This window comes from Medicago sativa, chromosome 5, assembly GCF_051527215.1.
Source record: "Medicago sativa cultivar Bolivia chromosome 5, Bolivia_mono, whole genome shotgun sequence".
NCBI lineage: Eukaryota > Viridiplantae > Streptophyta > Magnoliopsida > Fabales > Fabaceae > Medicago > Medicago sativa.
The window spans coordinates 12,633,307-12,647,698 of record NC_140753.1 but is presented as its reverse complement, the minus strand read 5'-3'; the positions used below and the strand labels follow the sequence as shown (position 1 = coordinate 12,647,698).

The 14,392-nt window shown below is 31.2% G+C and overlaps 1 protein-coding gene across 1 annotated transcript; it reads right to left on the bottom strand.

The window, feature by feature from the left end:
* Positions 1-1,257: 1,257 nt before the first annotated feature.
* On the bottom strand, positions 1,258-4,605 carry FNR1 (ferredoxin-NADP[+]-oxidoreductase 1). Its single transcript, XM_085713564.1, has 9 exons — positions 4,454-4,605; positions 4,023-4,254; positions 3,367-3,500; positions 3,018-3,096; positions 2,615-2,706; positions 2,420-2,497; positions 2,077-2,139; positions 1,741-1,975; positions 1,258-1,541 (listed from the first exon to the last, which is right to left on the bottom strand). Exons 1-9 carry the CDS (start codon positions 4,556-4,558, stop codon positions 1,474-1,476), a joined length of 1,086 nt encoding a protein of 361 aa, XP_085569690.1. The 5' UTR covers positions 4,559-4,605; the 3' UTR covers positions 1,258-1,473.
* Positions 4,606-14,392: the final 9,787 nt, after the last annotated feature.

The following is a 14,392-nucleotide window of genomic DNA, read 5'->3' as shown; positions in this document are numbered from 1 at the left end:
GGACTATAGAGTTGGGCTGGACTTGTATGGGCCTCTATTCAAACTTGGATTTTTGCCTCTTTCCTGTAAATAGGTCCGATAGCAACATTTCTTAGAGGGAAAACTACTTATTCAAATTTTAGTACCATAAAATGCATTTTGCTCATTTTTTAATTTTGAGAAAATTAGGATTACATGGTTTTCTGGTCATGCTTACTATTTTTGATGATAAAATGAGACATTAAAAAATTGAGATTTATTGAAGGAGGCTTAGAATTGTGACACATTGGATTGGGGGGCTTGTTTTTGCTATTTGTTGCTTCATGTTTATATATTATTAAGATATCATGGTGATTCTATCGCATATCTGATTCATTAGTGAGTTAATGAATTTGATAGTCAGGTGCAAGTAGCATTTTTCAGTCTTCAAGATATAAGCAAACAATCTAACATGGTAATGTAAAAGATCACCATACATTATGCAGTAGGACATACAGATTGAGGCCAAAACTTCAGCCAATCTTTGATGCAATTCTCAATCCAATTCCCAGCAAACAATCCTTGCCAAATTGACCAAATCAACTTCCCTATATCAAAAGGAACTAATGCAGTCCCTCGCGATTGCAATGGCTTATGCAACACGATTCTTTGAGAAGGAAATTGTTATGGAGGAATGGTGAAGCAAAAGGTCTTCTCTGCGGCCAAAATGTTGAAATGCGGTTGAATCTCTCATTTGCCATTACAATTTTCAGTTTCGACCAACGTTTTTTCATATCAGAAGGCAAAGAATTCAAGCAGAGATCAAAGTTTATAGAGTAGGGCCATATTTATTGGATTTAGTCACAGCGGTAGCAGGAAGTTTGTTGTAGTTACTTTTGGTTGTTAGTAGTTAGCTTTTAGTAGCTATTAGTTTCTAGCAAACATAGCAAAAATCAAGGACACGTAAAAGCATTGTAAATATGTAACAGCATTGCCATCTCTTGGATCAATCAAGCATTATCGCATCATATTGACCAAAGAACCATCTACATTTACAGTACTTGGGTCTAGGGACGAGTAAGTTTATGGATTTGCATCAATCCAAACTTTGGTCCGAGTTAGAGACACTGGGAATTTGTCCCAATCTGCCTCATCCCTAGTACTAATAGCATATTTAATCTCACCCCTGCTCGTAACCTGATGGCTCATGCATGAGTATGATCCTCATTTTCAGGCCATATCTCATCTAAAATTAGACTCTTAACATAAACTACTGATTATTGAATATTCACAATCAAATTCAGGAAATTGATCAAGTTGGTTTCATCTATATTGCATGATCCTCAAAATTATTTCTTGCAACAATTCTACAAATAATATTGTTCACAAGCAAGGTATAATTTTTTGTCATACCAAAATTACAAGGGTTGTAATCTATCTACAGAATACAGGACAATGATATAGAATATGCTGCTGCACAAAGTGGAACTTGTTATCAGTGCAAATGAAAATAAATCAATAGACTTCAACATTCCATTGCTCTGCCTTCTTCAACTGTCTCTTGTACTCGGTCCAATCAATACCTACAACACATAACAAACACAACATGGTGACTATAGTTTCTCTTATTCTTGAATAAAAAAATTCGATAGACAGATGTTAGTATTTTCTCCTTCATCATGGTTTGAATTTCAATCCTTCTAACCATTAGCTCAAACCAGTTGAGCTATCCAAACCCCCCTCTATGCTTCATGTAATAAAAATTCAAAATGTTTTTCTTACCTTCTTTGGCAGCGAGTGAAACCATTATGTCATCAATTCCCTTCTCCATTCCTTTCAGTCCACACATGTAAACAAAAGTGTTGTCTTTCTTCAGTAATTCCCACAACTCTTCTGCGTATTGTGCCATTCTGGTTTGGATGTACATTTTCTCTCCTTTGTCGTTTACTTGTTCTCTGCTCACAGCAAAGTCAAGCCTGAAGTTCTCAGGTGCTTTCTCCTTCATCTTTTCAAATTCCTGTATCATACAATTAAAGTAGTATAAAGTATAAAACTTCCCATTCTACATAACTTGTAGCAGAATTTCATGAATAGTGAGAAAAGTTTGATTCATCTCACCTCCTTATAAAGCAGTGAGCTGCTTGTGGGGACACCCAAGAAGAGCCATGCCAAACCATTGAACTACAAATATCATATATGCCAAAAGTCCAAAACTCAGTTAATAATCAAACATGATTAGCACAAAAACATCTTTTATAATACTAAACTTTTAGATTCTTGTGCAGAAATCGTTTTACTTTGCTTGTGCTTACTAGGTAAATAAATTTGCCATTCTTTAAAAGATCTATAAACATAAATATCTATATGTAGTTGCAATAAATTAGAGTGGCAACGGTTGTGGATTTTCTGGTAACATCGATCACTTGGTAGTGATTTCCTTTGTTCCAAATTCTTCTCTTACCTTGTAATCTTCATGCTTCTCGAAGAACATTTTCCATAAAAATGAGCGGAATGGGGCAATTCCAGTACCAGTTCCCAACTGCAGAGAAAATTTTAAGGATCAACGGAGAAAATCAACAGTCAAGACAAAAGAAAGGGATCAAATAATAATTTTTTATTTCTTTTCGATATAGATGAAGATGGATAAGTAATGTACCATGATGACGGTGGCATTAGGATCTTTTGGCATAAGCATTTCTTTACCAACTGGGCCAGTAATCTGTACTTCAGATCCAGGCTTCAAGTCGCCTGAATAAAGAGGATCACAGTGGTGATTAGTATAAAGGGGTCATTAGTACTAACAATGATGAAGTTTTTACAACTTATACTTGTATTGTAAATTGTCAAAATAAATATAATAACTAATACACAAACATGCATGTGTGTATAGAAATACATATTTAACTCTCTTATAGTAAAGTCTCCACATTAGGGAGGGAGAAAGAAAAACCTCAATTGATTAGAACATTGACGATTTATATATGTATGTACAAAACAAATTCTCTTTTAGAGTCCTCAAATGCAAATGGAAATGCAAAAGTAAAAGCATTCATCCTTACACAAGAAATTAGAGCAGACTCCCTTAACAACTTCTCCGGCATCATTTGTGTACACAAGACGTTTCACACAGAGAGAAACCTGTATAAAGGAATCATATCAGATCAAGTTACTCTGGTACCCATACAAAAGATGTGTTGGCAACTTATCATATACCTGTTTTGAGGGTGAAATTCATTTGGGTGAACTTATAGATTACAAAAGTTCGAATTTTGTAACAGGGGTCAATGGCATGAATTCTATAAAAGCTTTATGAATGTACTTCAAACTATTTACTCAGTACTCACAATTCCCAGCTACAATACAGTACAGAAATAAAATGATTCATTCTCCAAATTAATAAAGACTCACAGTTTTGGAGTCTCCAAAATCACCAAGAGCACTGCTAGCAATTGAATACAATCTCAGCTTGTGAGGCTTTCCATTCTTGTCAATACCATCTGGAACTATCCCAATTGATTGTCCTTCTCTGTAAGGAACCTCTCCTGAAATTATAATACAAATATTAGGCTTTTAAGCTAGAAATTAAATCAATATTTTGACAGCAATCCATGTTATGATTTCTAGATTGTGGTTTTAGAAAAATGGTCTGCAACCACATTCCCTAACACAAATTTTGGGAAATGGACCGCGATTGAAGTTACATCATCTATATTTGATTGTAATTTTCTACAAATCAAGTATTTGTTGAGTATGACTCATATTCGCTAGCAAGTGGACAAACGCTCATGCGGATCAAGTGGAGTTGAATAGTATTTAAATAAAGTTTTGTACTATGTAACCCTAATCCAATGCATAATACTAGAAAACCACACCAGTCATTCTGGTGTCAGAGACAAAGTCACAATTGAACGAACTTTGTGATCAATTGTTGTGTTTATTTATCAGACTCCTTTAGAATCGGAATTTCTATTCTAACAAATTGTGATGCAAGCGTAATTTAAAACCTTGTAATGAATAGTGAATGTAAAAGTAATAATAGAGAGGAAATGCATGAGAACACTCACCCTCAGTGCTGAAAACCATGTGCCAAGTTTCACCAGGTGCATCATCACCGGTGATCTTTGTGTTGAGAAGACACCTTCCAATGTATGGTGTCTTTGGTTTAAACTTGTTCACAACAATACCTTCCTCCTGTTTCTTTGATATCTTTTCTACCTTAACAGGAGCAGGTGCTTCTGTAGCAACTTCGGCTCTGACTGTTAACCTTCCACTAATGGAAACATTATTCAATGAAACCTGACAAACAAACATCACCTCATATCATACTCATAATAATATTCTCAACACTTACACTTCAGATCGAAGGCGTGTCCGGTGTCAGTGTCTGTCACTAACACGATATAGTTACGTTCAATTACTTCTATTTTCTTAAATTATCAGTGTCGTGTCCGGTTGGATCAATGCATGTATATGATTATGGAAGAATGAAACGTACCTTTTTGAAGACAAGTCTATCTGGGGAAATAACAGATGTCCTGATCGGAAGAGAAGTGGAGTTGGAGTATGGAAAGGAGACGGCGGCTGTAACTGCAGCAGCCATGTTGTTATTGGAAGAATCAAGAAAATGTAGAAAGAGAAAGAGAGAGTAATGTTAATAATTATTAAGTGATGATATGTATATGCAGTGTTTGAGTTTTTTTCTGGTTGGATCAAAGATATTATGATTGAGTGGATGAAATTTGTGAGCCAGAGAAGTGGTCGATATTATGTGAGGATAAGTCTATCTGTATGTATGATTCTTAAAAAAACCTGTGATGACCATTTTAGCCTAAGGGGTTTTGGTCACAAGATGTCTAGATTATTTATCTGAGGTCATGAGGACATATGGTTTAAGCTTAGAGGGTACCTAACCTAAGGCAAGATTACATACTATAAATATTTATATAAAATATGCTCTAATTATTATTTTCTTCTTTATAGTTTTTGGGGGGTGAATTTTGTTTTTCTTTTGCAGAAAAAAGTTTGTTTGCCTTTTGTAAATATATATAAGCAAATTACTTACATCAGTATCTAAAAAAATCTATTACAATGAGATGATATTGGCTATCTAAAAATTTATCATCTATATACTATTTATTAAAATTAATGCCATGTGAAATTCTAATTTTGCCCCTATGAGGGGCAATTCGGTAATTATATAATTCCATACCCTTGGAGAGTGCCACTTCATTATAAATATTATATATTATATTTTATTTTATATAATTTTATTTTTTATTTTTTATTTTTTATTTATTTTATAAGAATAAAAAAAATCCTAAATTCAGTTGCTTCTACATTGCCGTCGTTGTGAGAGATTAAAGTGTCGTTTGACCCGGCTTTTTTTCAACTTCTCTACATTTTTAAGAAGAAGTTAGGTCAAACACAATATCAATTAAGTACTTACTAAAAAAAATACTTTTTTTGAATGCATAAAATTGAATGGAATGAGCTTTGGCCAAAAGTTGTTGAATGTTATTTTATAAAACTACTTCTCGACAATTTACTTCACAAGCATCTCTTTTCAACTCACGCTAGGAACCTTTTCTTTTATTTTTTAATATTGTATTTCAATATGTTTTTTTCTTCCATTTAACTTTATTTTATTTTAATTTTTGAACCGTTCCATTTAATTTTTCAAGGAGGTTCCATTTAATTTTATTACCTTTTTTTCAAAGGAATTTTATTACTCCCTCCGTTTCACAATACTTGTCCATTTTGAAGAAATTACACATACCAAGGAATCAAATAAATGTTGTCATTTTTGATGAAATTCTTTGTGTTTTTTCTATAATACCCTTACTCATTTATTATTTCATTATATTATTTCTCTCTCTACAATAAATAGGTAAGAGTATTATTGATAAACCAATAATTAATGTTGCATTGAAACTTGAAAGTGACAAGTAAAGTGAAACAAAATTATTCTCTAAAATGGACAAGTATTGTGAAACGGAGGGAGTATCTTTTTATCACTTATATATTTAATTTCAATATCGTTTAATCATCACAACCTCACAAATATTTTTATTCACGCTGTCATTTAATGATACCAAATATTTTTATTTCCTTTATTCAACCTCATGAATATATACACACACATTAACGTTTAGAGTAATATTTTATGTCTGTCTGTCTGTTTTTTTTTTGTTACGCTGATGCATATAATTTTTTTAGTGTTGCTTGGTTGAATGCTACCTCACCGATTTTTTTAACTACTTTCCAATTTTTATATTTTTAATTTTTTTTTAACTATTTTCCAATTTTTTTATTTTTAACTATTTTCCAATTTTTTCTCCCAAATTCAGTTGCTTCTACACTGCCGTTGTGGGAGATTAAGATATCGATTGACCCCGGTTTTTTTCAACTTCTCTACTTTTTTTAAGGAGAAGTTAGGCCAAAAACAATATCAATTAAGTACTTACTAAAGAAGACACTTTTTTTTAATGCATAAAATTGAATGGAATGAGCTTTGGCCAAAAGTTGTTGAATGCTACTTCAAAAAACTACTTCTCCACAATTTATTTCACAAGCATCTCTTCAATTCACGTTGGGAACTTTTTCTTTTATTTTTTAATATTATATTTCAATATGTTTTTTTCTTCCATTTAATTTTTTTTGAACCGTTCCATTTAATTTTTTTTAAGGATGTTCCATTTAATTTTATTACCTTTTTTTTCAAAGGAATTCTATTATCCTTTTATCACTTATATATTTAATATCAATATCGTTTAATCATCACAACCTCACAAATATCTTTATTCACGCTGTCATTTAATGATACCAAATATTTTTATTTTCTTTCTCAACCTCGCTAATATATATACACACACACACACACACACACCTTAGCGTTTAGAGCAATGCTTTATGTGTGTCTGATTATTTTTTACAAAATTTTGATTTTAATTAAAAGTAAAATTGTAGATGTCTTTTCTTCAAAAATTGTATAGGTGCCTAAAAAAATTATACTTATATATATATATATATATATATATATATTGCACCTTTATATTGTAACAAACTATGCATATCTTTTTCTAATTAAAAAAAAATTAAACATATTTGTTTCCATGACACCAACAATGTAACAAATATAATATCATATAATATAAATGCTTGTATTTTTTAAAGACATCAAAATTATGGTATTCTTATAACGAAATTTGTTATTGAGTATAATTGAAATAGAAAAAACCAACTATTTTGATATTATTTATGTTATTATCTCAGGCTCCTTAAATTGTTTCTCCTATTCAAATATTTAACAAGTCATTTATATGATGATACAAATTTGTGTTCATGTTACACAAAATAAACGTTATTGAGTAAATATAGTATTTGTAAAAAAAATATCTTTTATTTTTTAACATTTTTAGCCTTCAGAAAATATTTTAAACATTTTTTTATTTATTATGTTAATTCATAATAAATTCAAAGTTTTGTCATCGTGAGCTTAGCTCAGTTGATAGGAACAATGCACAAATATATGCCAAGTCCGGGGTTCGAACCCTGGACACCATAAAAAAAAGTAATAAATTCAACGTTTGTACAATATTTTGTCAAACAACATTTAACTTAAAAATAGCTTTAAAACTAAAGAAACCAAACAACTTTAGCTTATTTCTTAAAGGCCTTTATTTTAACTTTGTTTTGAAGTAACTTTTAGACCGTAAAAAACCTTTGCCAAACGGTATCTAAGTTCAGCTGGGAACACTGTTTCACTTTCTTCTTCATAAGAGGTCATTTTCTTCCTTTTTTCATAGTTATGAGATCATGCATGACTTTAGTTGATTGATTTTTATGAGGGGTTCATTTTTCGACACTGGTTTAGTTTTTGCTTCATCATAGGTGGTTTTCTTCATTTTTTCACGATTATGCATTTTAAGGGTTTTGTTTTTTTTTTTTTTCAATTGTTAGTGGATTATGTACCAGAAATTGTTATGTTGCATGGATGTAGAAAAATCTTCCTTTGTTATGTGGAGTATAGTAGAGGTCATGATGATTGAATTTTAGCTCATGGTAAGGTTTTGACACAATTGTTATTTTAGCTTCTGCTACTATATAGTAGAAACTCTATAAATTAATAATGTCAGGACCGGAAAAATTTATTAATTTAGAGAGTTATTAATTTATTGATAAATTAATAATTATTAATTTAAAGAGTTTTTAAGTAATTATACTGTACATACCAAACAAAAAGGCAAATTAGTCTATGCCTCTTAGAATTACGTTGCAGCGAACCTTGGGACTCAATGTAAATTAGTAACTACTGTGTTCATATGCATTGGAAATCAATAATGATTTTTGAACTTTAAAGGAAAACAGACAACTATTGAATCATATTTCAATAGAGTGTAATATATTTTTTTCAGTTTCTATGAATTATTAATTTATGATTTTCTTGGGACCGAAAATTATAAAGGGATCTCCCAAAAAATTATTATCTTATTATTTTATCGAGTTTTTCAATTTTTTACATTGGCCCAAGTTGGGACCGGACAAATTTATTATTTTAGAGAGTTTATTAATTTACCGAGTATTAATTTAAAGAGTTTCTACTGTAGTTGAAAAAAATTGATGCATGTGGGTTATTTTATTTTCTATGAGTAATCCTAAAGCTGTTTTCATATTTGGTTTATTCTTTCCTATATGATTGAGTCGTACGAAAGTTGATTGGTGTAAATTTGTTTTGGTCATATCATTGAGGTCCAGAAAGTTGATGATACATAAATTTGTGCATTTAAGATCAGGTTGATTTGATGATACAAAAATTGATCACATAGAAATATGCTAGCTTCTTTCGATATCAGAATGAACAAAGGGAATAAAATTAAATGATGTATTATTGTATTTCTATATAGGACTTTCAATGTCAAGGAATTATGACTACATTAAGGATCTCAAAAATGATTTGGGCATTTGGAAAATAGGATTTGGAGTGCTGGATTCTTGGATTGTGACTGGTAGTAATGAGAATCAACATATGAAGCTCATTATTTATGATGCAAATGTTAGATGAGTTAGTTAAGATTTGTTGTAATTTCCTTTATGATTTATCAATGGTACGTATTAGTATACATTTTGATTTATTTATATTTTTTTGGTTTCTTTCTCTGATTTAGGGTGATCGAGTTCATGTAATAACTCGATATAGAGAATTGGAGCATTGGAAGGTTTTGATTGAGGAAAACAAGACTTATACTTTGTATAATTGTCATGTGTTTGATAATGAAATTGCATTTAATCCCTTTAAGGTTGTTTTTGGTTCTGGTACAAAGGTGCAGAAGTATGACAAGTTAACTATCGTTCTTACTCGTGAATTTCGCTTTAAGTCATTTAAGGAAATTCAAGATGGAAAATTCAAAACTGACGTTTTATATGGTATAGTTATGTGCTTTAATTTATTTCTGTGTTTTCTCCGATTATAATGTTCTTATAGATGTATTTTTTTTTTTAAGAAATCATCGGGCTTCTTCATGAGATTGTCAAGACAACACGAATTGGGACTGGAAAGAAATCGTGTACGAACATTGTGTTGAAAAATAAAAGGTATTATTTTCTAATTTGTCAGCATCAGATGATAGGATTTTGTATACGTTTGATAATGACCTGAAAGATGTATTTCCTTATGCAGTGGGAATATGGTTGATGTAACACTATGGGAAAAATACTTCGCAGCTTTATCATTTACCATCTATTTACCTTGAGTTCTTTGCTTCCATTTTGTAGTCAATGACAACCCAAATATATGTAACAATTGGTCAGGTTCGATGCTGCACATCAACCTACATCATCCGGTTGTTGAGAAGTTTAAGATTTAGTAAGTTTGCATTATGATTTCACAATTCAGTGTTAAAGTAACTTATTATTTCACAATATGATTTGATTGTTTCTTGACCATGTTTCTTGAATTGTTGTAGTGACCTTAACACTTCTCAAACTCTTCAGTCAGAACTTAAGTCAGAGTTCGGCTTCTTCTCAGCGTACTTCGTACAACGATTTTTCCAATCTGTCTCAAGTTAGGCCAATTGTTGAATTTATAAACTTAGTCAAAGTCTGCTTTTTTTTTTATGCACAAACATGCTTTGAATTTTTTTACGCACAAATCAAAAATATATATTGCATTATTCTTTATTTCATGTGCATAATTTGTGTTAGGAAACATATTGCATCACTATTTGGAAAACAACTAAATTCAATCCTAACCAATTTGGATTGTATTACGAGAGTTGCACCAAATGTTCGAAGACATCAATGTCAAATGGTGCTAGCTATAAAACACATGCAGGAGCGATGCTTAATTTTCGTTTGTTTCAACAATGTTAATTGGACAACGGGGTACATATATACCACATGCATGCATTTATCTAGACTTTATAGGAAGATAAATTAGAAGTCATGGTACATTTTCTTTAGCTTAATATCAGTTATGCTACCTTCATTTTATAAATTACATGTAACTATATTCGCATACATTTTATCCATGTTAATATGCATTAGACTAATATTCCAGTTATTTCCCTGTTTAGCATTTCTCAAACGATGTGTCAAGAACAATTCTGAAAGCAAAGCGCAAAACAATCACTCTTATTGATGATCAGACACAGAGAAAGTATAAGTGTCGCCTCATTACCGCCGAAAGAGCAAGCTATGGAAAATACTTGGGTGGGCAGTGGTTCAATTTCTGCAGAGAACGTGTGATGGAAGAAGGTGGTAAGCTCATCTTTGATCTTGAAAAGTCACCGAAGAACTTGCATGTTCGAGTTGTTCCAAAGTAGATCTTTGCTGCTGAACTATTTGAACTTCTACTATTTTAGCGTATCGCTTTGGACTGTAATCGTAAACTATCTTGACTTTGGGATGTCATTTGTTCTTTTCATTTTGTCTGATGTAAATATTGGCAAAAAACCCTTTTTGGTTAGTCTATGACACTTGCAGTCTCTTTTATAAACATAACTATTATGTAACGTTAATATGCACATTGTTGGTTTCTTCATTGGTTCCAATTAGTATCATGTTAATTATAATGTTGTTTTCCTAATCTCTTGAACAAAATGAGATTTGTGCAATATGCTTGCTTGATTTTCACATTTATGAACGGCAACAATTTCTTAAAAAGATGCAGCTATTTCCCTTAATTTTCTCATTTCTCCTTTATAACAAAGTTTTTTAAAAATATAGCAAAAGTGATTTATTTAGAATATCCAAGTTTGTGCAATATTTATTAACTTGCTCATTTTTTCTTTGAAATTTTTTTTTTTACAAGATACGTTATTCAACCCGTGCAAAACACGGGTTTGTAACTAGTTATATATCAAAAATTGAAAATACTTCGGTTTCAATAGATTATAAGTTATAAGTGGTCTTACATGTCTTCTTGTTGGAACACTATTTGTGTTTGTGTGTGAGTTGAAAAATTCTTATGTTATACATCGGGTAGATTGCACATAATATCAGTGTTTATATAGTGAAGGTTTCTTTCAAAAAAAAAAAATATAATGAAGGTGTTATTTTTAAGACTCGAAACATTAAATTTAATTAATTATTTTTTTGTATTTTTTTTTATGTACACATCATCGCCACATATGCGATTTTCACGCGTTAGCATACGATTAGCACATGTCAGCACATGCTGAACACACGCCTGCGCATGCCCTCCTAAACCAACTCTTCCATTGATTATGTGATGGTCAACTAATCCTAACCATTGCATTTGTAACTTATCTTTGGCTCCTCGCCTATAAGTAGAGCTCATCTCTCTCACTTCAACTCACATAAAAAGTTATTTTGAGTTGTCAAAGAATTTTTCTCTCTTCTCCCTCCTTCTGCTTGTGTTGATGAACTATTCTTTTCTTTTCCTTTTTTCTGTCCCAACAGATTTAAAGAGTGTTCTTAAGACAATAGTCCCTTCGAGTTATAATGTCCGTTCGGAATTAATAATGGTCTTATGGGCATAGTACATTCGATAATTTTTGTCCCTTCGGAAGTAAAAGTATTCTTAAGATCATAGTCCATTTTGAGATATATTGTCCCTTTGGAATTAAGAATGATCTTAAGAATATGGTCTCTTTCAACATTTTATTCCCTTCAGGAAGTTAGATGTTAGAATGGTGGAAATATTATATTATTGTGGTCTGAGTACCATAACCATACTAAAATGGTCATAGTACTATATTAAAGTGGTCTCAATACCATAATAGAGTGATATTTGAGTGATCTTAGCACCATATTTAACGGCATATTTATAGAACGGATCCTACAGTACGGTATATGACTACCATAGTCTTAGCACCATGTTAAATTGTATTTTAATTTGTGCTTTATTATAAAAAAAAAAAAAACTCATTTATTAAATTCACAAAGACCTAATTGAGAAACTTTTGAAAAAGACAGAAACTAGTTTGAAATATTAATAGAGTCGGTGACTAATTTGATAATGACTTATAAAGATAAGGACCAATTTGAGGTTTAGTGTGAACTTTGAGTAGCAATATTCTACCGGCCACGCTTATAGAGTTCACCCTAAACGGCTCAAAGTGAAAGATTGTTGAATATTTTGAATTTACTTTTATTAATTATTAAAATATAAATGAAATATATAGTATTAAATATTTAATGTTATTGTACTTGTTATTTATATTGGGTTTATTGTGAACGGACCGTGATGGGTTACCTCCACTAATGAGTATATAATCTAACTATCCCATTAGGTTAGACACACTGAAAACAAAAGAATACTCCATCAATAAGATGCCACAAGCATCTCTCAAAACCTAATTCTCTCAAGCCTCTATGGGTTCTTCAACTATTCAAGATACATGATTATGATATTAATAATATTGTTTAATAATATGCTATATTTTCATATACTATGATTTTGGTCCTCTATTAAATATCTTTCATGATTGTGTATTTGTTTTGATGGCATAAATAACTTATAAAGTGTTTGGTAAAAAAAATCGATAATGCTAGAATTCAAGTATTTTTAAACGTGTATTTGTTTTGATAGCATAAATAACTTATAAAGTTTTTGGTAAAAAAAATCGATAATGCTAGAATTCAAGTATTTTTAAATGTATCCGTCAAAAAAAAAAGTATTTTTAAACGTATGTTTATTCAATTTTTAAAAACATCATCTGGATTGAACCAACTAAGGCCAAATTGTTTTTGGAGAAAACTTAGATGCAATTCCCTACATACTGTTGGTGTTGTTCACCAATCAAAACAGGACACATAAGTTATTTTATCCACGTCACTTGTTAAGAAATTAAACGTTTGGTGTACCAATACACTCAAATTTTTGGGTGTACCATAGAATTTGCCTTATTACTTTTCTATCTCCGCTTCAACTGTAACCGGATCTTCTTCTACACATATTTTCCCCAAAATAATCTTCCATACCCTCCCTTTTAATGGGCACCAACACCAGCATATATGCTTCAAATACACCTGGTTATATTAAAAATGCATATCATTTAATTATTTTCGCTCTCCGTTTTTTCAAGTTTGTGTCTAAATAGTTTATTCATATGCAGCTTACATGCACAAAGGAAACACCATTACTTTTTTCATGGTCATACACTTTAATGTTCCTGCAATTACCAATTGAATTATGCTTACGCGATATGAAGCATCATTATGATTAGGCCTTATTATTTTCTATTGCATCCTGTTTTTAAAATTTTGGTCACGGGGCACTACTTTATTAAGTTATGGGAAATTATATAGGATTTTATAGATCACTAATGTAATATGAGAGGAGGTATTATTAAATTTTGATTGAATCCAACTCATTTTACATAACCATCTTCATAAACTGGGAGGTATCCTTTCTTTATAAACTGTCTTTAAATTATATATCTTCTCATATGAATATTGTTTGTATAAGAGAAACTTTTATGAAAGAAATTATGACATGTATTATTTAGTACGAGAGTTTATTTAACAAAGCATCACGAATCTGAAATAACAAACTAATGTGCCACATAACCATATACATAGACGGTGGAGTTGGAAAGCCAAACCAATTAAAATATGACCATTGTCTTTTGCGAGTTTCGTGACATCAAACATTCTTTGGTATAAAAATAGGGAGAGGGGTTCCGTGCCCATCCCATTGTGCATTTTGTGACAACGATGAAGATTGAAGATAGTATACGTGCAATGTTTATGTGTCCTAAGAGTAAGCAATGTTGGCAAAAAATAGGTATGTGGATTATGATATCCAACTCTGTGTCCAACCACCAATATCTCTCAGAACGGGTTCACAATCTTGGACATGATGGATTCGGTGCAAATTCCTCAATCAAGTGCTTTGATGTGGAGTGTATGGAAACATCACAATAATAAGATATGGAACAATATCACAGAAGTGTATCAGGTTGTGTGTGAT

Excerpts from the sequence above, each read along its gene's own strand:
- FNR1 (XM_085713564.1), bottom strand. The coding sequence starts at position 4,558 with ATGGCTGCTGCAGTTACAGCCGCCGTCTCCTTTCCATACTCCAACTCC. Across the intron at positions 3,097-3,366 it reads ATTTTGGAGACTCCAAAACT|GTTTCTCTCTGTGTGAAACG; the intron begins GTGAGTCTTTAT and ends TCCTTTATACAG. Across the intron at positions 2,140-2,419 it reads AGAAGCATGAAGATTACAAG|TTCAATGGTTTGGCATGGCT; the intron begins GTAAGAGAAGAA and ends TGATATTTGTAG.